Here is a 12,307-nt window from a genome sequence, read left to right as displayed (position 1 = left end):
CCTATCAGCAACGGAGTGCACTACATATGTTAATGCACTGAATTGCAGTGCACTGTATTGCATTGTACCTCGTAAAGTGTTTGGTAATAGACACACCTTATGTTTCATGTGTTAAAGTTGCATTCTCTCTACTGACCACCAGGGGAAGACTCCTCTGATTTTATAGAAGTCTATATACAGTTTTTTCTGAATGCTTAAACACTTAAAGGCGATATAGACTCTTGCAACGACAACTGCGGCCGGCCATGCAGTTGGATCTACGGACTCGTTATAGTTTATAGGTGGCGCAATGACCGTTTAGAGTCGACATGCACGCCGACGTTCACCGATATCTCCCTCCAGGCATTTACCGCCATCTGCGCCATCTGTCTTTAAAATGTATTTATCAGGTTGTCGAACATGTCTTTTTTTTTATACTCCGTCAAAGACGGGTTATATAAATGTTCATAGTTGCGAACCTCTTCAGCCAAACGTTCTTCAACGGGATCCATTGTTCGTGTTTCTGCTATGGCTTTTAAAAACAGCGGTATTATGCTATGAAACCGGAAATGCCAGACTCAGAAAGGATGTGGTTAGCAGACCAATCACAGCCTTGCGGCCTGCGAACTGCTTGCGTAGCTTTGACGGATAGTCAGAAATTGTGTGTAACGCACGCAAGATGGCTGATGGGCTTATTCAAATGATGGTTTGTGTGTACTGTATTGATGCAAAAACAAATGTTTTTTAAAGAGTTTGAAGAGTTTTGCAAGAATTGTTTGCTTTTACAAGAGATATATAATGTTTTGCTGGTTTGGAGTAATTTTTTGTGGTTAGTGTGTAGAGTTTAGCAAAAATAGCCTATAGATTCAAAGATAGTGCCAAAGCGATCAGAAAAAACTGTAAATGACGCTACTTCTCTCTTGATGTATTCCCTTAGTAAACATTGAAAACATGAGTTTATGTCTCAATTTCTAATTTCAAGTCTTCTTCAATACAGCATGATGTTCATTTAGTAAATGATGGTCATTTAGAATAAACAGACCATAAAGCTGGGTATGATTGACAAGTCTCTACCACAGTGCTGACCGGTCCGTGTTTTTGTTTAGAACTTTAATCTCTATACATAGTTAAAAACACAGAATTAATTGAGAAAATAAGAAAAGAAAGATACACAACTTAAATAAAACAATAAAGTATACAAATATAAATATTATTTTCTGTCTCTTCTCCCAGTTTCCTTTGTACTGGTTCAGTGTGCCGGCCATCATGAAGGGCTGGATGGACCGAGTTCTTACACAAGGCTTCGCTTTCTCCCTGGAGAAGATGTATGATAACGGGGTGTTCAAGGTCCGTATCCGCTCTGGACAACACATATCTCTTTAATAAATACACCGAGGATACCACTATTAACTATTATCTGTATATGTGGTAAATTAATGTGGTAAATGAATATGAAATTATACTTTAGTTAATACTTACTTACTTTAATACTAACAAACAATTAAAATATCATTTAAATGTGTTGTATTAATTGAAATGTTATTTTATCATTAGTTTGTTTAATATAAATATATGTTATAAATTGTATAATAGCTGATAAATGACAATAACCATTAAATTGTGACTACTTTAGTACACTATTTATTAACAGACTATTGTTGCACACATTGTCACATATTGATGTATCATATTATTTGTTAATAATAGCCATAATTTGTAAATTTGTCTATTAATCTTGATTTCAACAACAACAGCTGTAATATTTTAGTTTTAAAGGAAGTATGTTAAATATGTTTTAGACATGAAAACAAATAGAGTATTAAGATTTACAAATTCATGATTTAAAATAAATTCATTGCCATTTTGGTACCACTTTATTTATTTGTTATGTGTTTATAGTAAACAATTTAGTAATTCACACTTTGAAATGTGTATTAATGATTAATGTACAGTATTTGTCAGATATTAAAACACACACACACACACACACACACACACACACACACACACACACACACACATATATATATATATATATATATATATATATATATATATATATATATATATATATATATATATATATATATATATATATATATATATATATGTTGTTATGTTTATGTTTCCTTGCAGGACAAGAAAGCGATGTTGTCCTTCACTACTGGAGCAACTCAGACGATGTTCCAGCCTGACGGCATTAATGGAGACATCAACGTCGCACTCTGGCCTCTACAGGTGAACGACAGAAACACACAAACTCATTTATTTACTTTGTAAAGGAAAAAAATCACTGTGTGGGGGGAAAATAAGGAAAGACACAAAGTTGTTGAATCGGAATTCCATGCGTTTGAGATGATAAACTGTCAATCGAGTTTTCAATATCCTTAAAAATAATCCTTAAAACAGTTTGTACCAATCTGTCACCTCACCACTAGATGTCGCCAAAGACTAGACACTGCAACTTTAAGACACTAAGGGGTTGGAAGTTGTGCAGTAATTCATAGCACTTATGAATGAATCAAGAGGGCGAATTGATGATCTTGTTGTAAACACCAGCGTTTTTGGTGTGATTCCAGCAGCGTCTTGTTGGCATCTCATCTGTAAACTATCCTCTCTCTCTGTCTCTCTCTCTGTCTCTCTCTCTCTCTCTCTCTCTCTCTCTCTCTCTCTCTCTCTCTCTCTCTCTATCTCTCTCTCTCTCTCTCGTTCTCCCTTTCTTTTCTTTCTTTCTTTCTTTCTTTCCAGAACGGCACTTTGCACTTCTGTGGATTTCAGGTTCTCGCTCCCCAGATATTCTGGAGTCCAGCTCACTGTCCCAAGCCGGTGCGAACCATGATGCTAGATGGGTGGCGAGCCCGAGTAAAAGGACTGTTGGCGGAAAAGCCTTTGACCTTTGCCCGCTGTGAGCTGTTTGACCTCAGCTTTCAGGGCGGGTTCCAGCTTTGGCCCAAAGTGAGAGAGGAGCGAGAGTCGCAGCCGTACGGCATTACCACGGGACATCATCTGGGGAAACCACTACCTCCTGACAACCAGATGAAAGCTCAGCCCGTTGATGAAGGAAGTACCCGACCGGACGGCCAGAACTAAAACACCCCTGTTCTCATGTTAATATGTATGGAGACTAAATAAAAATAAATTAAATAACTCAAACTTCTATTTTTTATTTAGATTTAAAACATATAAATGTGTCATTTGTATACATATTGAACACAGAAGGCTGTGTTTCTTTACAGAAACACAGTTTCTTCACACAGCTCCAGTGATCAGTTGAAGATCTGCATGAAGATGGGGGTCAGCTGATTAGCACAAACTTTCAGGCAGGAAGGGGACACGCCCTCTGGGCCCGGAGACTTCCTAATCTTCTGTTTCTGAAAGAGCGGAATCACAGCTTCTTCACAGATCCTCAGTGCTGTTGGGGGGTTGGATAGGGGAGGTGAGAAGGAGGCAGAGAGTGGAGGTGATTGTTTGGTGATGGGGCAGTTGGGCGGGGTGGAAATGGTCTTATCAAAGCTGCAATAGAAGACATTCAGGTCGTCAGCCAGTTGGTGATTGTTCTCAGTAGGGGGTGGTCTCTTGTACTTTGTGAGTACTTCCAGGCTTTTCCAAACTGACATTGGCTGAAAACTTTCCCCAGCTTTTCAGTGTTCTTCTTCGCTAACTTGATCTCCCTCGTCAGTGTGTTTCTGGACTGTTGTACAGAATCCTGATTTGTGACTTTAAGCTGTATACATTAAATTGATGTGATTAGTCATATAAACAATTAGTCAGAAAGTGTTTTTTATGTCTATAAGGATTTTGTTCTTCTCCATTGAGTTAGCAGCTGGATCATGGAGCATAAATTAGCAGTTTGGCCCAAACTAACCTCCCACTTTCTTTACAATTTGTTTGTATCCTGTATCCTCCCAAAGGTTGCAACCAGTACTCGTATGCTAGAATAAAGTTTTATTAGGGTTTCTGTGTATAGTAACAATGTAATGTATGATCATGTATTATGTTAGCACAATGCAAGAAAAACCTTTGTCACAGATACTTTCTGCAAGATGATATTGTACTTTAGTGGCAAATAGTACATCTGGTTTTGGGGCTTTGTGTTATATCTAATACTGTTTCCCTTTGATATGTGCCCCCGCCCCTCCCTACACCTGAAGCAACTCCTATCCTTAACTCTAACTTTAACAGGAGGAAAACATTTTCAACAGAAGAGCTGACTTTGACATATCACGGGCTACATCAGACGTTTTATGTTTTTATATCTCTAAAAACTGAATATCTCAGTTGTTGGACTGTTATGACCATTTTCTCCCATTTTCTGTTATTTCATTTTTAAAAAATCAATAGAATAGTTGCCAATGAAAGTAATTGTGAATTGCACACTTTAACTGCGTGATACTGGAGAATATGGTTATGTTTATGTTCTTCACGGTGGGTAGAACCACATATAATGAACAGGGGAACCAAGTCAGAATGTGGCCGTTTAAAAAGCAAAATTGTGAATGTGACATACCGAAAAATAAACATCACAGTTTGCGTCTACAATAAATATTAGTATTTGATCTTAATCCTCTTAGTGTGAAAAAAAAACGAGCATGTCCCAGTTTCTCTTCGACTGACCCACCCCTAATGTGTGCGCGGAATGGAACAATCCGACTGTGACGTCACCGTCCCCAGGCAGCAGACGGGTCGCGAAGAGGAGACTGTTGTTTGTTGTTTTAGCTCGAAGTGTTAGACGGCTGTGCTGCGTCCGCCTCGTGAGCTATTTTTTTAAAACAGTCGCGCTATAAAGAGGTGTAAACTCTGAAGAACCATAGTCAGAAACTACATTTAACATATCGTGTTTATTCCGACCTTTCCAGCTGCATCGAGCGAGAAAAGAGCCCCGGAAACATGAAATGGATGTTCAAAGAGGATCACTCCTTGGGTAAGACAGGGAGGACTTTTACATGGATAACAAACATTTGAAAACACATTTTATTGTGTATAAAGTTAAATCCTCCATTTGGGCGCGGGGGGATTCAGGATTCGGGTGTGAAGTTACGTAAATCCCTTCATAATAAGGTCGGTAGCACGCTGGCCTGTGCTGCAGGCTTTTGTCTCCAGAGGAGGCTCTGGGGTTAATATGGGGCTGTAAACACAAACATAAACGTTGTATAGTAATGTCAGCTGCTGCAAACGTTAGCTGGCCTTACATCTGATGTGTTGTAGATAAACTAGCACCGTGTCTTTGTTCGTGTTCAGGCTGGAGGTGCAGACACGTTCAGCTCTGCATTAGGTTACAGTCCGCAGCCTGGATCGAACATGTCGGTTTTATTAAGATAAACAGGTTTCATCCCTGAGCTGAGTTTGTTATCAGCTGGTGGTCCGACGGGACGACGATACAAGTTGTTTTGGCACAAGACGGTCAGGCCTGCAGGCTCAAATGTTAGTGTTTGTATCATTCAGTCAGATTAGTTTGATCAATATATACATTTATTGTTTCCACAAACGTGAAGACAAATGTTTTTAGGTTCCTAAATCCTTAAAACAGCGTACTTTGTCTAAAGTAGTTTACATACTCACATGAATTATAATGAAACATTTGAGAGAAAGCAAGCAGTTCTTTGCGCTTATTAATCTGAAACTCAAACATATCTGATGTTGTAATTATGATTTATAATCCTAAAATGTGGTAAAATTTATATTTTACGTTTACTTCCTGTTGACAGGCTAGCTGGTGGTAGTTGTTTATTATACTTTAAAAAAGAAGCGTAAATGATTAGTTTACATGTTATTAATTATGATATTATCAATAGTGTTGAGAAATAATGTGGGCTATATATTTTCAGCAGTTTTTTTAATGTTAAAGTGTAAAACTGGTTTTTGGCATCTCTCCACCATAGTTGTTATTGTTGGTGTCAGTGTTGAGACTACATTACCCATAAATCCCTCCGCTTCCTGTGAGAGAGAGGATGTTTATTGCCAAGTGTGTTTGCACATACAAGGAATTTGTCTTGATGGTAAACACTGTGCAAGAGTGTAAAAAAGTATTTAACAACACAAATAGAGTTAACAATATAATAAAGAAACACTTTAAGAGTGCTTTAACATAAGAATGTTATTAAAATGTTTAAGTGTATATTTAAAGTATAGTAATATGTAAATGTATAATTGATCGGACAGGTGCCAAATATATTGGTCTAAACCTAAAATAGTGTGAAAATATTAAGAATCAAAGTATGAAGTAATTTTCTAATTATCAGAAGGAATTTGTCTGCCTCTTAACATTTTTTTTTCATCAGCACAGTAGCATCAAATAATTACTTTAATTTCGTCGCTTAGTATATGAAACAAATTCAACTCTGTGTCTATAACATTTAATTGTCTTTGTTAATTAAATTGTACACTTTTAAGAGGAGCTTGTCTTTGAATCTTCGTCACATTTAAATTCTGATTATAAGAGCGGAAGTAAGAAAACTCAGTGGCATGAAAAGAAAATTAACATAAAGTAAAACTTCGAGGAAAGAAAGTTAATAATTGATAATAGCTTTCTGCAGCAATGACGTTCTAAAGGCGAATACACAAAGAGTTTACGTGCTGGTGTTTTATTGATGATGCACTTTCACCCCCTTAAGTGACTGGATGGATTAGATCCTCTGCAGCTGCCCGTGAAGCTGTTAAATATTGATCCCTGTCCATCGCTGACTCGTCCCTCTCACAAGGCGAAGCCCAACACAAGAACACGTGCGTTCTGTCCCCATGTAAAGTGATTAACGTCATTAGTGTAACGCTGCTTTTTCTTCCCACCAGAACATCGATGCATAGAGTCAGACAAGATCCGCAACAAGTACCCTGACCGGGTCCCGGTGAGTGACACTACTGTGCCGACCGCTTTGCGCCGGGCTTCGCTTTCGGCCTGTACTCATGCCGTCTGTGTTCCGTCAGGTGATCGTGGAGAAAGTGTCGGGGTCGCAGATTGTGGACATCGACAAGAGGAAGTACCTGGTCCCCTCCGACATCACGGTGGCTCAGTTCATGTGGATCATCAGGAAGCGCATCCAGCTGCCCTCCGAGAAGGCCATCTTCCTGTTCGTGGACAAGACGGTGCCCCAGTCCAGGTTAGTGGGGACGTGATTCTGAATAGTATTTGTATAATTTTACAGGATACTTTAACAGTATTTACGTTGACTTCCTCTCACAGTATAGTTTTTTATTATTATTAGTTACATTTTCTAACTCGTTTGTGTGTGGAGATAATGAGTTGAAAATGTGAACACGCAAATATACAAAAAATTGATTGACAGTGAATTAATGGGCAACTATTTTTGATAACTGATGATTTTTTTTTATGCCAAATATATTTTTTTATTCAATTCTCAAAAATGTAGATTTTCTTCTGAATGTCTTTTGGGTTTTAAATTGTTCACACGTGTCATTTGGCTGTGAGAAGTTATGACGGGCAGTTAAATTAAATAAATATATAAAAATAGATGGACAAAAATATATTTTCAAACTGATTCAACTATGAAGTTAATATATTTGTTGAAGTTTTCTGGACGATTTTTACGCCCTGTAATCGCATAGTTTGTGGTGCAAAAGTTGGTTTTATTTTATTCAGAATCAGTTTTCACATCCAAAGGTTTTTCATTTCATTTATTGGTTCATAACAAGAGAAAATAAATAAAACAGGAACTTATTACAAGGTTTCCTCTCTAAACTGTGACACCGGATTTACAGTTTCTTCAGTAAAGCTCAGTGACTTGATTTGGTTCATATGTTTTAATTTGGTCTTTACTGCAAATATTTAAACAACTTTATAACTGTAATAATTATCAAAGTTAATAAAGCATTCTTCTACGAGAAGTTACATCTTATTTAGCGTTGACTTCTGTTGGGCGGCAGCTCACAATTATTTCAAAAAGTAGTTAAAAAAGCACAAAGCGTTGTCTCCAAAATGCACAATTGGTCTAAAAAGAAGAGACATAAACAGTAGTCGAGGTAAAACTTAATTCAAATCACTTCAGCTTTAATCAACAGGTTGGTTTAGTTTTGGTTTTGACTCAGTAAAGAGCTGAAGAATGAAATGATCCTCTTAATGCCAAGCGCCTGGGGTTATTGTGCTCTAAGGACTCCATGTTCAGGCAGATCATCGATGACACCGAGCAGGAGTTGCACCATCACTCCATTCAGAACAGCCATGACTCAGCACATTCTGTCTGTATTTTTAGCCCCATCACAGAGAGAAGTAAGGCCTCTGAGGTCAGCAGCTTTTAAACTTTAAACTTGTTTCTAAATGCAGAACATCCTGAAGCTCGGGTGCAGAAACCAGTTCCTGTCTCACACCAAAGTGTGTGTCTGTGCGTGCATGTTCTAACACAGCAGATGCCCACAGTGTTACCCAATTCTGAAAACTAACTAACCAATTATACTCAACAACTAAACATAATTAAACTAAAGGACTATCAAAAGAAAAGGCTAACTTAAGCTTCAGTAAATAAGCAAACATCTAGAATAACTGAACAATACTACATAAATACTAACATTGAATAAATAAATAGTTTTTGGAATCGACCGATCAAACACAGCCGGAAAGAGAGACTCACCGTGATAGCGCTTTACGTTAATCGGAATATGAACGGGAATAATCCTTATCATTATTGAAAAACAAGGACAAGGGCCATAATATTTGGTGCATGCGAACTGATGAATAACGCCGCTGCGTCTTCTTCTTGTTTCAGCATCACAATGGGGCAGCTGTACGAGAAGGAGAAAGACGAGGACGGCTTTTTATACGTGGCTTACAGCGGCGAGAACACCTTTGGCTTTTAAATAAAACGAGGCGCCATGATCAGATCCGGCGCATCCTCCCCCTCGCCCCTACTCCTCCTCCTCTAATCACAGCCCTCACCTCCCCCCCCCCTATCCCTCCTCCCCCTTTGGAGAAACCGCGGGGAAACCGCGGGGAAACCCTAGAGCGAAAAAGAGGCACGAAGGTAACAGAGAGGCGGGGCCTTCGGCTCACATGACTGGATGAACAGAGATGAGCTCAGCGGCCCAAGTGGCACCACTTCTTAAAAGATTCATAGATTCAGTTGTGTATAGTGTGGTACATTTTGATTATTATCATTGTTTTGTTGTTGTGATTTGAGGGTTTTTAGAAGGATTTTTTTTTTCACATTTAAACATGCGTGAATGAATGGTTTTAGTTATGTTTTTCTCTTCGAAAACAATATTTAAAAAGCAAATGTAATTTAAATATTTGAAATGAAATTAGGATGACCTAATCAATAAAAATCTTAAAATGAAATATGCCTATTGTTGTTTTTCCAAATAATGATAGGAGATACAGGTACAGTGTATGCTGTATATGTGTTAGTGGTATATGCCCATATATGGTTTTATCAACCTGAATCTGCCTAGTTACTTAAGTTATCATCATGTTTATATTTTTTTTATATACATAGCCTACATACACACACTTGAAGTTTATCAGGTAACCATTAAACTCATTAATTTAAACTAGGGCTGGGAAGATTAACGCGTTAACGCAAGATTAATCTGGCAATCCTTTAACAGCGTTAACTATTTGATCATGCGTTGACTGCATGTTTTTTTTGTTTGTTTTTTTGCTGGGTTTTTTTGCATTGGGAGGGGCTTATCGCTTTAAATCTCTCTAGACGCCTTCACTTTGAAGGTGCGCGCTTCCGTCGCCTCGCCGATTGACGTAAAAGCACGTATTGTTCTGTATCTTCTGTTCTCAGCGAGCATCGGTACTTCCGCGAGCCGCTAAACCTAAAAAAAAAGCGCTCACAAGCGGCCAGTCTATACCTGCAGCCTCCGCGTCCAGATTGAAAGTTAATTGCGCATGCGCAAAGCTCCTGACCCCACGGTCTGATCCATGCAGAGCACTTTAAAGCAGCATTACTTCTGGATCTTTACTCTTCTCTCAAAGAGGAGAACTTTCCTTACACCACAAGATCTTCAATGCACTTGTTCACGACAACACAGACTGAACTTTTCTCACTGAGGAAGAAAAACTGAACTGAACTGAACTGGAAAATATGAAAAGCACTTATTGCTTGTGTATAAAGTGAATCAATTGCTGGTCTTAAACATCTTTAAGGTAAGCAACAGACTGAACATGGACCAAAGAAGGAGTGGCTAGTCCTTCACAGGGACCCTTACTACTTAACAGTACCTGTTCAAAAAAAAAAAATAATTATAAACTATATATGTATGTATGTTAACATGCTGTTGCTCCAGAGTGCCCGTCATATTGTTCTGATAACATTACTTAAAAACGTGTAATATACTAGTTTTTACTGCATTATTGAATTTGGTGCATAATCATGCAATTAATCAGGTTTTTTTTTCAACTTTACCAAGCCCTAATTTAAACATGTTACTGGATAAGTGTTGATCTAAACACTCATACAACTGCTAATGTTTGAAACAGTCTACATGTTGGGCTCCACTATGTGGCGGTATTGAGTCGTCCGCATGTTTAATTCAATTCAGTTTTAGTTATATAGCCCAAAATCACAAAACCAAAATTTGCCTCGAAGGGCTTTACAATCTGTACACATGATATCCCTGTTCGGTGACCTCACATCGGATCAGGAAAAACTCCCCCAAATAAAGATAGTAAAAACCCTTTCACAGGGAAACACCACAAACTGTTTCAGGATCAGTTGTTAGTATGTCTATGTGAGTCCAACTGAAATGGGATTCATTTGAGTTTGTGACACTTGTATAATCTTGAGGTTTTTGTACTTCAATGTTTTCACTTTGTGCTGCTTTATGTAATATAATATAAACATGCTGATAACTTAAGCAACTATGCAGATTCAGGTTATTAAAACAACAAATAAATCAACTAATACATTATGAAATAGATACATTTACTCAACATGAAGTACAGCTTCAATATTAAAATGATGTACACAATCATAATATAATATATATTAATCTGAAATGATCATTCTGCAGAATGAGTACCTCTACTTTTACTAAATATAGTTTGATGCTAATTGTCTGGCTAAGTAGTTTTTCTTTTCCTGTTTTCACTTCCTCGTCTCTGCAGCTTTTCCTTGAATGTTAAACAAGCAGAACATCCTCTTCTAGAAATTCACAAAACAAAAAATAGCTTTTCTGCTTCATCCGCAGACTCCAATTTCATGGACTTTTACTCTTACACAATTTGTTTTGCACTCCTGTGTTGTAAAATGTGAACTACTAGTAAAAAAGTAGTAAAATTATCCTTTTACTGAAAACACCTTTGTGGGTGTGCTGGGCCTCTAATCGAAAATACTGTTAAAACCAAAGTAAGTTTACTAACTATAGCTGCAAATGCAAGTAGTGCACAAAAAAGTAAATATTTTCATTCCAAAAAGAAGTTGAGTATGTAGAAATAAGATGCAGCATTACATAGAAAATATTCAAGTTATTGTAATGGACCTAAAATAGGATGTGATTAAGTGTACCTAGTTACTTTTTTCTTCTTTGGGGTTTCTCAGGGAATCAGACTCGGCCCACTGCTCTTCTTCTTGAGCCTCTTTGTGTAAAAACTCTGCCTGGGTTCTTTCTGCCAACAAGAAGTACTATACTTCACTTTTATCAGTGTTAAATCCTGCACATATTTACATTCATGTATCAAAAACATTACTTCTGCAGACTACAGGAAAAAGAGTTAGGGGTAAAATGTATTAGTATTTAAGCAGAATGATGAAGTACACATATATTAATTGTGAATGACTTCTGTGTGAAAACGGTCGCGGTTTGTTCTCAGAAATGCTGACGTGATGTTTCTGACGCAAACTGATGAGGAAGTGAAAATCATGTCAGTTATATGGACTACTGTTAAAAAAATTCACTCAACACCTCGGAGTAAAATTAAATATTATATATTATATTATATTATATTCAAGTGCTCTTGTTATTTACTAAAAGATATCTTGAATTGAAACAAGATTGGACTTTTTTTTACCTGTACTTGTTTTGTTGTATGAACAATACATATTTACATTTAAATTAAGGTATTGTAAAACCAAAGTGATGAAATAACGTATTGCTTAGATGTTTTCTTTATTTCTATATTTTTTTTTATTTTTTTTTTTGGTCCTATTTCTTTTTTTTTCTTTTTTTTTGGCCCTATTTTTTTTTTGGCCCTAATTTTACCACACATACATGTGTCGGGAATGGGCTTTGCTTCCATAGAGAACCCTATGGAGAATATAGAGAACTCTATGGAAGCCCATTCCTGCCCCCCCCAAAAAATTAGGACCAAAAAAAAAAAAAGAAATTAGGATTTTTTTTTTTTTTTGGTCCTAATTTTTATTTATTTATTTTTTGG

General features: G+C 37.2%; 2 protein-coding genes across 2 annotated transcripts in view; both read left to right on the top strand.

The window, feature by feature from the left end:
- Positions 1-3,086, top strand: part of nqo1 (NAD(P)H dehydrogenase, quinone 1) — a 5,764-nt gene extending 2,678 nt beyond the window's left edge. Inside the window, exons 4-6 of the mRNA XM_068574808.1 lie at positions 1,213-1,326; positions 2,116-2,217; positions 2,728-3,086. Coding sequence (XP_068430909.1) covers positions 1,213-1,326; positions 2,116-2,217; positions 2,728-3,069 — 558 coding nt within the window. The 3' untranslated portion in view covers positions 3,070-3,086. The remainder of the gene's footprint in view (positions 1-1,212; positions 1,327-2,115; positions 2,218-2,727) is intronic.
- Positions 3,087-4,647: 1,561 nt separating this feature from the next.
- On the top strand, positions 4,648-8,924 carry LOC137786077 (gamma-aminobutyric acid receptor-associated protein-like 2). The gene is made up of 4 exons (XM_068577731.1): positions 4,648-4,900; positions 6,766-6,821; positions 6,901-7,073; positions 8,694-8,924. Exons 1-4 carry the CDS (start codon positions 4,867-4,869, stop codon positions 8,782-8,784), a joined length of 354 nt encoding a protein of 117 aa, XP_068433832.1. The 5' UTR covers positions 4,648-4,866; the 3' UTR covers positions 8,785-8,924.
- The last annotated feature ends 3,383 nt before the right edge of the window (positions 8,925-12,307 follow it).

The sequence above is a fragment of the Clinocottus analis genome, unplaced genomic scaffold (assembly GCF_023055335.1).
Source record: "Clinocottus analis isolate CAN_PGR_092001 unplaced genomic scaffold, fCliAna1.0.p SCAF_1, whole genome shotgun sequence".
NCBI lineage: Eukaryota > Metazoa > Chordata > Actinopteri > Perciformes > Cottidae > Clinocottus > Clinocottus analis.
This window is presented reverse-complemented; position numbering and strand designations above follow the sequence as displayed.

Coding starts and splice junctions, on each gene's coding strand:
- LOC137786077 (XM_068577731.1), top strand. CDS start 4,867: ATGAAATGGATGTTCAAAGAGGATCACTCCTTGG. Junction 4,901..6,765: donor CAAAGAGGATCACTCCTTGG/GTAAGACAGGGA, acceptor TCTTCCCACCAG/AACATCGATGCATAGAGTCA. Junction 7,074..8,693: donor AAGACGGTGCCCCAGTCCAG/GTTAGTGGGGAC, acceptor TTCTTGTTTCAG/CATCACAATGGGGCAGCTGT.